Source organism: Mercurialis annua, linkage group LG5 (assembly GCF_937616625.2).
Source record: "Mercurialis annua linkage group LG5, ddMerAnnu1.2, whole genome shotgun sequence".
Taxonomy (NCBI): Eukaryota; Viridiplantae; Streptophyta; class Magnoliopsida; order Malpighiales; family Euphorbiaceae; genus Mercurialis; species Mercurialis annua.
In genome coordinates, this window is record NC_065574.1 from 24182501 (window position 1) to 24197181 (window position 14681).

Here is a 14681-nt window from a genome sequence, read left to right on the forward strand (position 1 = left end):
TTGTACGTGTTTGGCTTAAATCGCTAAAAAGGTGAAACGTTTGGATTACATTTGTTTGGCTTAAAGCGCTAAAAAGGTGAAACATATGGATTTATTTCGTAACGTTTGTTAACGTTTGTCTAAAATCTCTAAAATGGTGAAACGTTTGGATTTGTTATATAATGTTTGTAAGCGTTTTGATTAAATCGCTAAAAATGTGAAACGTTTGGTTTTGTTCTGTAACATTTGTAAACGTTTGGTTTTGTTTTGTAACGTTTTTAAACGTTTGGTTTTATTTCGTAACGTTTGTAAACGTTTGGCTTCAATCGCTAAAAAGAGGAAATGTTTGGATTTGTTTCATAATGTTTGTAAACGTTTGGCTTAAATCGCTTACAAGGTGAAACGTTTGGATTTGTTTTGTAACGTTTGGCTTAAATCGTTACGAAACAATTCCAAACGTTTTACCTTTTTAGCAAACAAAACAAAACGTTTAAAATGTTGCGAATCAAATAAAAATGTTTCACATTTTTTAGCGATTTAAGCCAAACATTTACAAATGTTACGAAACAAAACAAAATGTTTCACCTTTTCAGCGGTTTAAGCCAAATGTTTACAAACGTTACTAAACAATTCCAAACGTTTCACCTTTTTAGCGATTTAAGCCAAACGTTTATAAACGTTACGAAATAAAACCAAACGTTTACAAATGTTTACAAACGTTACGAAACAAATTCAAATGTTTCACTTTTTTATCAATTTAATCCAAACGTTTACAAACGTTACAAAACAAATCCAAACGTGTCACCTTTTTAGCGATTTAAGCCAAACGTGTACAAACGTTACAAAACATATCCAAACGTGTCACTTTTCTAGCGATTTAAGCCAAACTTTCACAAATTGTTTTGTAACGTTTGTAAACGTTTGGCTTAAATTGCTAAAAAGTTGAAACGTTCGGATTTGTTTCGTAACGTTTGTAAACGTTTGGCTCAAATTGCTAAAAGGGGGAAACTTTTGGATTTTTTTCGCAACGTTTGTAAACGTTTAGCTTAAATTGCTAAAAAAAGTGAAACGTTTGGTTTTTTTCAGTACCGTTTGTAAACGTTTGGCATAAATCGCAAAAAATATGAAACATTTAGATTTGTTTCGTAACGTTTGTAAACGTTTAGATTTGTTTTGTAACGTTTGTAAACGTTTGGCTTAAATCGCAAAAAAGGTCTAACGTTTGGATTTGTTTTGTAACGTTTGTAAACATTTGGCTTAAATTGCTAAAAAGGTGAAACCTTTGTATTTGTTTCGTAACGTTTGTTAACGTTTTGCTTAAATTGCTAAAAAGGTGAAACGTTTGGATTTGTTTCGTAACGTTTGTAAACGTTTTGTTTTGTTTTGTAACGTTTGTATTTGGCTTAAATTGCTAAATGTTTGGCTTCAATCTCTAAAAAGGTGAAACGTTTAGATTTGTTTTGTAATGTTTTAAAACGTTTGGCTTAAATTGCTAAAAAGGTGAAACATTTGAATTTGTTTCGTAAAGTTTTAAACGCGTGCATTTGTTTCGTAACGTTTGTAAACGTTTGGCTTAAATCTCTAAAAAGGGGAAATGTTTGGATTTTGTTTCGTAATTTTTGTAAACGTTTGGCTTAAATCTCTAAAAAGGGGAAACGTTTGAATTTGTTTCGTAATTTTTGTAAACGTTTGGCTTAATTGGTTAAAAAGGTTAGACGTGTGGATTTGTTTCGTAACGTTTGAACACGTTTGGCTTAAATTGGTAAAAAGGTGAAACGTTTAGTTTTGTTTCGGGGCGTTTGTAAACATTTGGCTTCAATCGCTAAAATCGTGAAACGTTTGGATTTGTTTCATAATATTTTAAATGTTTGGATTTGTTTCATAACGTTTTTAAACGTTTGGCTTAAATCGCTGAAAAGGTGAAACGTTTGGATTTGTTTTGTAACGTTTGTAAACGTTTCGATTAAATTCCTAAAAATGTGAAAATTTGGATTTGATTTGTAAGGTTCGTAAACGTTTGGCTTAAATTGCTAAAAAGGTAAAACGTTTTGATTTGTTTTGTAACGTTTGTAAACATTTGGCTTAAATTGATGAAAAGGTGAAAAGTTTGGATTTGTTTTGTAACGCTTTAAACGTTTTGTTTTGTTTTGTAAAGTTTGTAAATGTTTGGCTTAAATCGCTAAAAAGGTGAAACGTTTGAATTTGTTTTGTACCGTTTGCAAACAATTGGCTTAAATCGCCAAAAAGGTGAAACGTTTGGATTTGTTTTGTAACATTTGTAAACGTTTGGCTTAAATCGCAAAAAATGTTTAACGTTTGGATTTGTTTTGTAACGGTTGTAAACGTTTGGCTTAAATCGCAAAAAAGGTGAAACGTTTGGATTTGTTTCGTAACGTTTGGCTTAAATTGCTTAAAAGGCGAAACGTTTGGATTTGTTTTGTATCGTTTGTAAACATTACGAAACAAATCCAAACGTTTTGATTTATTTCTTAATCTTTGTAAACATTTGGCTTAAATGGTTAGAAAGGTGAACGTGTGGATTTGTTGCGTAAACTTTGTAAACGTTTGGCTTAAATTGCTAAAAAAGTGAAACGTTTGGTTTTGTTTCGTAACGTTTGTAAACGTTTGGCTTCAATCACTAAAAAGAAGAAACGTTTGGATATGCTTCGTAACGTTTTAAACGCTTGGATTTGTTTCTTAACGTTTGTAAACGTTTGGCTTACATAGCTAAAAAGGTGAAACGTTTGGATTAAATCGCTAAAAAGGTGAAATGTTTGGATTTGTTTTGTAACGTTTGTAAACGTTTGGCTTAAATTGCTAAAAAGGCAAAACGTTTGGATTTGTTCTGTAACGTTTGGCTTAAGTTGCTAAAAAGATGAAACGTTTGGATTTGTTTTGTAATGTTTGTTAACGTTTGGCTTAAATCTCTAAAATGGTGAAACGTATGGATTTGTTTTATAACGTTTGTAAACGTTTGGATTAAATCGCTAAAAATGTGAAACGGTTCGTTTTGTTTCGCAACGTTTGTATATGTTTGGTTTTGTATTGTAATTTTTTAAACGTTTGTCTTAAATCGCTAAAAAGGTGACACGTTTGTATTTGTCTTGTAGTATTTGGCCCAAATTACTAAAAAAATTGAAACGTTTGGATTTGTTTGGTAACGTTTTTAAACGTTTTGTTTTATTTCGTAACGTTTGTAAACGTTTGGCTTCAATCTCTAAAAAGGTGAAACATTTGGATTTGTTTCGTAATGTTTGTAAATTTTTGGCTTAAATCGCTAAAAAGGTGAAACATTTGGATTTGCTTAGTAACGTTTGTAAACGTTTGGCTTCAATCGCTTAAAAGGTAAAACGTTTTGTTTTGTTTCGTAACGTTTGTAAACGTTTGGCTTCAATCACTAAAAAGGTGAAACGTTTGGATTTGTTTCGAAACCTTTTAAACGTTTGGTTTTATTTCGTAACATTTGTACACGTTTGGCTTAAATCGCTAAAAAGGTGAAACGTTTGTATTTGTTTTGTAACATTTGTTTTGCTTAAAGCGCTAAAAAGGTGAAACATATGGATTTATTTCGTAACGTTTGTTAACGTTTGTCTTAAATCTCTAAAATGGTGAAACGTTTGGATTTGTTATATAATTTTTGTAAACGTTTGGATTAAATCGCTAAAAATGTGAAATTTTTGGTTTTGTTTTGTAACGTTTGTAAACGTTTGGTTTTGTTTTGTAACGTTTGTAAACGTTTGGCTTAAATCGCTAAAAAGGTTAAACGTTTGGATTTGTTTTGTAACGTTTGTCTTAAATTCCTAAAAAAGTGAAACGTATGGATTTTTTTGTAACATTTGGATTTGTTTTGTAACGTTTTTAAATGTTTGGTTTTGTTTCGTAATGATAAGTGTTTTTACAAAACTTATTTAGGGGTTAATTAGTTTTGATTTTAGAATAATTATTTTACGTTTTCAGTTATTTAATGCTTCATTTATGTGCATTTTATCTTTTATATTTTAGTTTACTTCTTGTGCTTTTGTGTAGGAATTTTGGGTTTTAATTCGTAATTTCGGACCTGCTGGACCTCAGCTCAGTATTTGGATCATAACCGGAGCTATAGAAGTCGAAATGACCCGATTCCAAATCCCACGGTTAAAGGACTTAGTTTCCTACGAAGGAAGTTATCTCAGATTTTATCATTTGCCAAGTCAAATTTCTGTTGCAAATAGGAATACGAAATCTAATTTGAAAATTGAAATCTTATTTAATCTCTTAGGTTTTTAAGATTGATCATTATTTTTCTCTAACAACCAAGAGAGGAGGGAGTTAATTACTGAGATTAGAGCATTTGAGAGGAAACATTCATTTTTTACACTACACAAAAAGCAAGAGAAGACATTGAAGAAGAAGAAGAAGAAGAAGGTAGAAGCTCGAGATTGGAGAAACGCGCGGAGAAATCCATAACTATTTTCTGTCTCTTCTTTTATGCTTTCTTTAGTTATTTTGATTCTTAGCATGGCTATGTGTAGCTAAACTTTTCTTGGGTTTAACATTCCCTAGCACAATTGTAGTATTTGTCATTGGATTATTTAAAGGTTTTGTGGATTCTATTGTTTTCACATTAATTAGAACTTGATCAATTTTAGTTAATTATTTGTGTTGCGTTATTCATTGAAAAATGATAACTCAATAGACCTATAGAATCCAATTGATTTTAATTGTTAATGAGACATCTTGATAATTAATTCAATGTTCATATGCTTACTTAATAATTTAATTTATATTTGATTGTAAGAATTGATTAGTTGAACGGAAGTGATTAATTGATTCCTTTAATTGAATTGAATTAAGTTTTGTGAATTAACGTTTGACAAAGGTTAATTAATGCTTTAGGATAATTAGAACCTTAGCCAATATAATCTATAGACCGATAATCGCAATTGTGTGAAGGAGTGTTAGTACCCGTTTTTTATCATTATTGTTTAAATCGTAGTTAAATTAATATATAGTTTATGCCATTAGATAATTTATTAAAATTAGTTAATTCAAATCTTGATTTATTAGCCTTAAACTAGTAATTTGAATCGCTAGGCGGTTTTAGATTATTCCTCGTTGGGATCAACATCTTTCTTACTCTTTATTACTTGTACGATTTCGTATACTTGCTAAAATCCCAACAAGTTTTTGGCGCCGTTGCTGGGGAGTATATTTAGGACGTCATAATTGATTTAACATTATTGGGATGAAGACATTTGTTTAGTAATTTTGCATGTGTTTAAATATATTTGTCCATATGTTTATGTGTTTATTAGTCTAAAATTTATTGAAATGTATTTTTATGATTAATTGCAAGTTTTTAATTAATTTTAATTTTTTATTATCTATTATGAATTTGTGTTTTTTGAATTTTTGAGAGAAAAAGAAAAAAAAAAAGAGAACATTTGTTTTCCCAAGTTGAACTGTTTCTGCACGCATAGCATTGAATTTTCGGCCAGGACTAAATGTTTGTAATAATATTATTTAGTCTACTGTTTATGATTCATCTTGATTAAATAACTCTGTCATAATTATTTTAAGGTTAACTGGCTACTTTAAGGAAACTGTTCATTTTAAACTTTTTTATTTATTTGACTTTTGGATTAAGCCAAATTAAGTGGAGGCAATTCATATGTGTTAATTTTAGTACACTTCATATAATCATTTGTTTGTGAATTACTTTTTTTAGTGTTATGCAGTGTAGTGCAAATCTCTTTTAACCAAACAATTTAAGCTTCTGCCGAGGTCAAAGGGTCCTAACATAGTTATTTTTTTTATTTTTCGGTTATTTAAAGGCCAATTGGCCGGTTTGACAGGTTGTTTTCAAAGTTAATTTTGTAAATTTCGTTTTTGGTGAATTTTGCATTATATTTTCTTTTTATTTTATTATGTTTGTGTGTTTTCGTTTGTTTGTTTTTATTATTAGTATATTTTTATTATTTATTTCAGTAATTTATTTTTCGAATTTATTTTCTTTGTAGGATTTGTGTAGTGTATGCCAAAAACCCAAAGTTCCAATCCAAAACTCGAAGCATACGTTCCGGAGATCAACAAGCATTTAAGGGAAAACAGAAAACGAAAAGAAAAGGCGGTGAACAATATGCTAGACGCTAATAACCGTACTCTTTTAGAATTTGCGATGCCCGGGTTGAATGGTGATCAACCCGGCATCACTAGACCAAGAGTGGAGGCCAATAATTTTGAAATTAAGCCTGCACTACTTGGAATGTTGCAATCCACTGTTCAATTCTATGGATTAGCTAATGAGGATCCTAATGCTCATATAGCTGATATCTTAGAAATTTGCGACACTTTCAAAATGAATGGTGTTACCGACGATGCCATACGGTTGAGGTTATTTCCATTCACATTGAAAAATAAAGAGAAGGCTTGGTTGAATTCGCTTGCACCTGGCTCAGTGACATCATGGGGTGAACTAGCCAAAATATTTTTAGCTAAGTATTTTCCTTTAGCTAAGACTGATCGAATCATTAAGGAAATTACCAATTTTGGACAAAACGATGGTGACTCTTTGCATGAATCTTGGGATAGATTCAGGGAACTTCAGCGAAGTTGCCCACATCACAATCTTCCTAAAGAATTGTTGATGCAAACTTTCTATAATGGAGCAAGCAAAGAAACTAGAGGCATGATAGATGCAGCAGGTGGCGGTTCGTTGATGAAGAAGACAATTCACTTAGCATTCAACTTGGTGGACGAGTTGGCTACTAACAATGGCCTATGGTCAAATGAGAGGGCGAAACAAACACCTGCCAAGGAGCAATTACCAAAAGGTGTCTATTCATTGGGCCAAGTGACTGCTCTCCAAGCTCAAGTTGATGTTTTGACCAAACAAATGAAAAACATGTCTGTGGCAGCCGTGCAAGCAAGTTGCGATTTGTGTGGACAATTGGGGCACAACAGTTCTGAATGATATTTGGCAGACCCAAGTGACACCAAACAAGTGAACTTTGTTGGTGCACAAGGTCAAAGGAGAGGTGGAAATAACCCTTATTCTAACACGTACAATCCAGGATAAAGAAATCACCCAAATTTCTCTTGGAGCAATTCGGCCAACAACGCTCCAAGACCCGCTCAAGGACCACCCGGATTTTAAAGACCACCACCACCACAAGACCGATTGGGTGCATTTGAGTCCAAAATGGACAAGTTCATGGAATCAATCACCAATCGGTTAAACATTCAAGATGAGAATCAGAAAAGGCTAGAAGAGAAGTTTGATCATATCACAAAGAATCAATCATCGGCAATACATGATCTTGAGGTACACTTTGGTAGAATGGCTAATAACATGGCTGCCCGTAATCCGGAAAGTTTACCAAGCCATACCGAAAACCCAAGAGATGTAAAAGCAGTGACATTGAGGAGTAGAAAGGAACTGGAACCATCCTTTAAGAGTCATGAGAAAACAACTGTTCATGAAAAGGAAGTGAAGATCGAGGAGAAGCAAGAAGTGGATACTCCCTTGAAGAACTACGTTCCACCTCCACCATTTGTTTCGAAGATTCCATTTCCACAACGATTGAAGAAGCAATAAATCGATCAACAATGTGACAATTTCTTGGATAAGGTTAAGAAATTGCAAATCAATCTCTCTTTGGCGGAGGCATTGGAGAAAATGCCCAAATATGCAAAGTTCCTCAAAGACATCCTGACAAACAAGAGGAAATGGACGGATGATGTCACGATCTCGTTAACGGAAAACTATAGCTCCATAATTTCTAAGAAAATCCCAACTAAGTTGAAAGATCCCGGAAGTTTTACCATTCCGTGTGTAGTTGGTGATATGGAATTTTCCAAATGCTTGTGTGATTTAGGAGCTAGCATTAACTTGATGCCATTATCTATATTCCAAAAGCTTGTCTTGGGTGATGTGAAGGAAACTTCAATGCTACTCCAATTGGCGGATCAATCCATCAAACGACCACACGGTATCATCGAGGATGTACTAGTAAAAGTGATAAGTTTATTTTCCCCGTCGATTTTGTGGTATTAGATTTTGAGAAGATAAAAATTGTCCATTAATCTTAGGTCGTCCATTCATGAATACCGGTCGAGTATTAATTGATGTACATGATGGAAAATTGATTTTCAGAATCGGCGAGGACCAAGTTGAGTTCAACATGACACGCCTAATAAAACACCCTTTGGAGGAGGAGACATGTATGAGGGTCGACATTATCGATGAATGTGTGATCGAAGAAAAGGATGAGGAATCCAAGATCGAGGACTTAAAGAGCGTGAATTCAATGGACATGTCTCAAGAAGAGGAGGAGTTTGAACCTCCAAGACCCGAATTACTCTTGAGAACTGATAAGCCTACACCGCCTTCTACCGAAAAGCCACCAATTCTAGAGCTTAAACCTTTACCTCAATTCTTAAGGTACTCCTTTTTAGGAGAAAATGACATCTTGCCGATTATTATATTCAACAAGTTGTCCAAACAACAAGAAGAAAGGGTAATTGATTGAGTTAGAAAAAGGATTAAAGCAATGGGGTGGCAAATTTCTGACATTAGAGGAATCAGCCCTAATGTGGTCATGCACAAGATGAGCTTAGAAGAGGGTAGCTCACCGGTGGCAGATAGGCAACGTCGATTGAACCCGAACATGAAAGAGCTATTGAAGAAGGAAATCATCAAACTATTAGATGCAGGAATCATATATCCAATATATGATAGTGGATGGGTGAACCCGGTACAATGTGTACCAAAGAAAGGAGGAATGACGGTAGTGGAAAGCGATAAAGGAGAAATGATTTCAACTAGGACAGTCACGGGATGGAGAGTTTGCATTGACTATCGAAAAATCAATTTCGTGACTAGAAAGGATCATTTTCCACTTCCATTCATTGATCAAATGTTAGAAAGGATTGCGGGACGAGCATACTATTGCTTTTTGGACGGTTATTTAGGATATAACCAAATCTTCATCTTTCCCGAAGATCAAGAAAAGACCACCTTCACATGCCCTTATGGAACTTTTAGTTATAGAAGAATTCCATTTGGGTTATGTAACACACCCGCCACTTTTCAGCGATGCATGACGTCCATCTTTGCTGACATGATTGAGGATATCATGGAAGTATTCATGGATGATTTTTCAGTATTCGGAGATTCTTTCGACTTATGCCTCCACAATCTCGATAGAGTTCTTCAAAGATGTGAGGAATCACATTTGGTTCTTAATTGGGAGAAATATCACTTCATGGTTGAAGAGGGAGTGGTATTAGGACATAAGATATCAAGCAGCGGTATTGAAGTTGATCGGGCAAAAACAGAGATGATAGAGAAGTTACCACCACCGATTTCGGTGAAAGGACTGCGTGCATTGTAAGGGCATGCGGGTTTTTATCTACGATTCATCAAAGAATTCTCTCTTATCGCTAGACCGCTTACTAATCTTTTGATAAAAGATGCCCCCTTTAACTTCACCAATGATTGCCTAATTTTGTTCAACAAATTGAAGAAGGCACTCATAACAGCCCCGATTATTGCATCCCCGGATTGGTTGCTCCCTTTTAATGTGATGTGTGGTGCGAGCGACCAGGCTCTCGGTTGTGTACTTGGACAAAGAAAAGACAAAAAGTTACATGTGATCTACTACGCTAGCCGTACTCTCACAGGAGCACAGTTGAATTACACAACCATTGAAAAAGATATGCTCGCTGTCGTATTCTCATGCGACAAATTTCGCTCTTACCTTCTAGGATCTAAGGCAATCATATTCACTGATCATGCGGCATTAAGGTACCTCTTCTCTAAGAAGGAGGCAAAACCGAGATTGATTCGGTGGATTCATTTATTGCAAGAATTTGATCTTGAAATCAAGGACAAGAAGGGGAGCGAAAATGTAGTGGCAGATCATTTGTCACGATTAGAAGGGTTGGTTTTGAACCATGAAAATAAAATGGAAATCAAGGAAGAATTTTCGGACGAGACATTGATGAGCGTTGAAGAAATACATGCTCCATGGTACGCCGACGTTGTCAATTATCTTGCTTGTGGAGTTCTCCCAAAGGAATTTTCTTATCAACAACGAAAGAAATTCTTGTTTGAAGCCAAGAGATACCTGTGGGATGAGCCATTTCTATAAAAGATTTTTGGTGACGAATTAATTCGGCGATGTGTGCCGGATGAGGAAGTTTTATCTATTCTAACTCAATGTCACGAGTCTCCGTACTCGGGGCACTTTGCTGCTCAAAGAACGTCAGCACGAGTGATGGAATGTGGTTTCTTTTGGCCAACACTATTTCATGATGCTAAGGAGTTTGTCAAGCATTGCGATAGATGTCAAAGAGTGGGTAGTATCTCTCGAAGAGACGATATGCCACTCACAAATATTCAAGAGGTTGAATTTTTTGATGTTTGGGGGATAGATTTCATGGGTCCTTTTCCCACTTCCTATGGTCATAAGTACATCTTGGTAGCGGTTGATTATGTGTCAAAATGGGTAGAAGCTTTGGCTACACCTACAAATGATGCTAAAGTGGTTCTGAAAATTTTAAAGAAATTATTCTCTCATTTCAGAATACCTAGAGTGTCACGACCCAAAATATTGAGCCGCAACCGGCGCTAGGGAATGGGAGTGGTACCTCCGGAACCCGTAGCAAGCCTTAAATCACTAATAATTTTTCACAAATAATAAATAAATAACACAACACAACAGAAGCAAATATACATAACATATATACACAAATATTTACACTAACTGTTCTGTAAACCTCGCGGGCTCTAGTTACCGTACCCTGTATGAACTGGCCTCGCGGTACTATATACATCAGTTAGTGAAACACGACATATCACTGGCATCTGGGGCCGTGAGTAAAACATAAAACTCATAGCTTATCAAAACGTATAAACAAGAAAGCAAGTAATATGTACAATCAAGATGTACTGCTGTCTAGACTACGACTCTGTCACACGGGACCACTACTGCATCATTCACAAAAGTCATAACTATACATACACAGATGACTTCTGGACTTCAAAATTGGCTTCTAGCTAAGTCCACACACTAAGCACCTGAAAGACATCAAAGGTGAGGGGTCAGTATTTGGGAAAATACTGAGTGAGTTTGCATTTACTAACGATATTATTATAAAACATAGCATCGCATTTCAAGGAAACAATAATATAAAAGTAAGACATATAAACCGGTATTTGATCCGTACGAAACTAATTTCCTAGCATGCGACACAACTTTCGAATAATCAAATCATACTGATCCAGATAGTCCGACCCGGGAGTGCTCACACTCTACCTCGTCGATCGCGACCTATCTCTTAGTCCGAAAGTGTGAGTCCAACTCACTAGATACGGGGACTCCATACTACACCGTAACCGAGTGCTCACTCGTATCGTATTCATTGTCCAACTTCGAAATTCATATTCATATCGTGTCATTTCATATCCTACGTGTATCAATCATGTATTATATGCAATCACACTCGACTGACTCGATACTGGTGATCACACAGCCTATTGACACCCAATAGGTAGCTAGTTTCTTCGGATCGCATACTAGTTCTCGTATATAAAAACTTAATAAAACATATAACATTTCAATAAATTATATATAATGCGATGCCTGTAAGCAATATACATATATATAAACTAACTTTAATATATAATACACGAAAGTAAAGTGCAACTCATAGAAACCGCAATCCAATCAATGATGTGGTCGATGAAATGATATGCTCTCGCTAGCCCACATCTACCGACCTCTCTGCTCGCTGACACGTCTGATTCATAATAATTGACGTTTAATAGTTAGATATTAATCTCGTGTTTTTATACGTATATTACTTTAAATTCTAGGGTTATATTTCATTCTTAGCTTTATTCGTGAACTCGATATTCCTTTATCATATTCACGATATATCGAACCCTGGTTCTCGTATTCGAGAAACGTATACTATCTTTAGGGTTTTCCATTATCGTTGCCCACGTAAAACGTCGAGCTAAAACTTCACTTTTTAAATTATCGGGGTCCTTAATCGTTTAAGGACTAATATTTAAAAATATTGAATCCCGTTCGATTTGGGAAAAAATCCCATTTTGGTCCCTGTGGACCCACTATGCGGGCGCAGAAGAACACTGTGCGTCCGCACAGTGTAGTGTGCGTTCGTACACTTCAGTGTGCGTCCGCGCACTTGGAAATGTGTGTTCGTACACTTCTACAAGTGTGCGTTCGATTTTCACGCTCATACTCGACCCCGTTTTCCACCAAACCCGTATCCTAGTTTCCTTAAAATATCAAAAACGACTTAAATACGACGAATTCGAGCTATATACGTAATAAATCCTAACACAGCCCACATTATCCAATTTTTACCATCCAATTGGAAAACTTTACCTTGATTTTACGCTTAGGATGGATATATCCTTCGATTCTGAAGAAATCGCCGCGAAAATCGCTCGAATCGGACGTCGAACGGAGAAACGGCGGCGAAACAACGGTAAGGAACGATAAACGGATCGTTGGCCCTGGAACCTTCTCCTTCCTTCTCTGATTTCATCATTCATAATCATAACCTTATATATTAAGGTTAAAGTGCTTCTTTGATTCCTCTTTTCTTTCTTTGTTACAAATTACCTTTCAAACTTTTCTTTCGTACGATTTAGTCCATAACTAAATCGATTAACTCTTAAATTATTACTTTTACGTATTATTTATATCCGATAAATAATACGAATCTCGATATTAATACTTTTCCGTCAAAATCTGAAATTTCCATTTTCGACACAAAGTGGATAAATTACCACTTTGGTTCCTGTACTTTATTTTGAACTTTTCTTGACATTTTTCCTCTTAATTCCAATTATGACTTCAGAATTGAAATATAACCGCAATTTCCGCATAATTAATTTCCCCAAACCGACCTACTTGAAATTTATTTACTGTACTTTTATCAGAATCTTTTCGATTTCGCCACTCTGGCGAGTCCAAACAGAACACATGGTCCAATTAAATAATTAAATATTTTGGGGTACTACATAGAGCTATTACTAGCGATGGAGGGTCGCATTTCAAGAACCGACAGTTTGAAGCTTTAATGAAAAAGTATGGAGTTCGCCACAAGATTTCTACACCCTATCACCCACAAACGAGCGGACAAGTGGAGTTGTCCAATAGGGAAATCAAGAGAATCTTAGAGAAAACGGTGCTAATCTCAAGAAAAGATTGGGCGATGAAGTTAGACGACGCACTGTAGGCATATCGGACAGCGTTCAAAACTCTAATTGGCATGTCCCCGTACAAGTTAGTCTATGGAAAAGCGTGTCACTTTCCAGTGGAATTAGAATATCGAGCTTATTGGGCAATGAAATTTCTAAATTTTGATAGCAAAGAGTATGGTGCTAAACGCCTTCTACAACTCAATCAATTGGACGAATTTCGATATTCGGCCTACGAGAGCGCACGACTCTATAAGGAACGAACGAAGAAGATACACGATGCGAACATTTCGAAGAAGGAATTCCATGAGGGAGATTATGTTTTGTTATTTAATTCACGACTTAGATTGTTTCCTGGAAAATTGAAGTCGCGATGGAGCGGACCGTTCAAGGTGATAAAAGTTTTTCCTCATGGAGCGGTGGAATTGGAAAACTCAACCGGAGTTGCACTCAAAGTAAATGGGCAAAGATGCAAACAAAGGGAAGTTTTCTCCCTCACCTAATTTTTTTTTTAAGTATGATGAAGGGTCAAGCTAAAGACCTAAAACTAGCATGTTGTGAAATTTATTTGTCTACAATTATTTGTTTTTTTTTGGTGTTATTTCGGTCATTTGTGTGTTATTAGTCTTATTTTTATTTTAAAAAGAAAATGAAAAAAACATTTTTTTTGAAACTATTATGTCGTGTAATTTAGGTGCTCTATATTTTTATTTATTTAGTTTTATTTATTTTTAGCATTTTTTTCCGTTCAATGTTAATAATTAATTTTAGTAAAGTTTAAGTTTTTATATTATTAAAAAAAATTGCCACATAATGGGTTGTCCAGGATTGGGCAGCCCATAAAAAAAACAAAAATTGTTTTTGTTCGGTGAAAATAAAAGAAGAAAAGTGTGTACAGTGTCTTTTTGTTTTTGGTTTTCATGCATATGCTTTGACACTATTTCTTATATGTTGTGGACTCCTTATTGCTTTCTAGGATTGTATTTAGTTTCTTTTAAATTTTTATTTTATTTTGTTAGGATAATAAATTTTTATTGTATTTGGTTTATCCTATTTTCGTTTCATGTGTATTAGATTAGGACTCCAGTTTTTAGTGTTTTAAGTTATCTAAACAAATCAACTTTATGAGTCCTACTAGGTTTCTTCTACTTCTTTTACTCTCCCTATTTATACACGTTCACTTCCTCTATCACCATTCATCTCTAAATTTTAATTTTGGTGTATTTCTTTTTTTCTCTTTCATCATGACTCCCTCGCGTCGTGTTTTTCGTAATGCTCGTCGTACCTTCCCCGACTACCTCAAGTCACCAAACCCTAATGAAATTGGGAGCTCAAAAAATCCAATTGAGGTGGAAAGCTCAAGAGAAAGCAAACCCGAGATGGAGGATACCATGTATAAAGATAAGTACATGGTTGAAATTGGCGCTCCAAGCATTCCGCAAATTGAAATTGGGAGTTTGGGAAACCCAATTGAAGTGGAAAG

The 14681-nt window shown here is 35.0% G+C and overlaps 2 protein-coding genes across 2 annotated transcripts; both read left to right on the plus strand.

The window, feature by feature from the left end:
• Positions 1–7636: 7636 nt before the first annotated feature.
• Positions 7637–8489, plus strand: LOC126681748 (uncharacterized). Its single transcript, XM_050377297.1, has 2 exons — positions 7637–7949; positions 8050–8489. Exons 1-2 carry the CDS (start codon positions 7637–7639, stop codon positions 8487–8489), a joined length of 753 nt encoding a protein of 250 aa, XP_050233254.1.
• A 4780-nt stretch (positions 8490–13269) lies between these two features.
• Positions 13270–13701, plus strand: LOC126681749 (uncharacterized). Its single transcript, XM_050377298.1, has one exon. It carries the CDS (start codon positions 13270–13272, stop codon positions 13699–13701), a length of 432 nt encoding a protein of 143 aa, XP_050233255.1.
• The last annotated feature ends 980 nt before the right edge of the window (positions 13702–14681 follow it).

Bases quoted from the DNA above. Each gene is read 5' to 3' on its own strand.
- LOC126681748 (XM_050377297.1), top strand. From the start codon at position 7,637: ATGCCCAAATATGCAAAGTTCCTCAAAGACATCCTGACAAACAAGAGG. The intron at 7,950-8,049 runs GTATCATCGAGG...CATTAATCTTAG, and splicing joins ATCCATCAAACGACCACACG to GTCGTCCATTCATGAATACC.
- LOC126681749 (XM_050377298.1), top strand. From the start codon at position 13,270: ATGTCCCCGTACAAGTTAGTCTATGGAAAAGCGTGTCACTTTCCAGTG.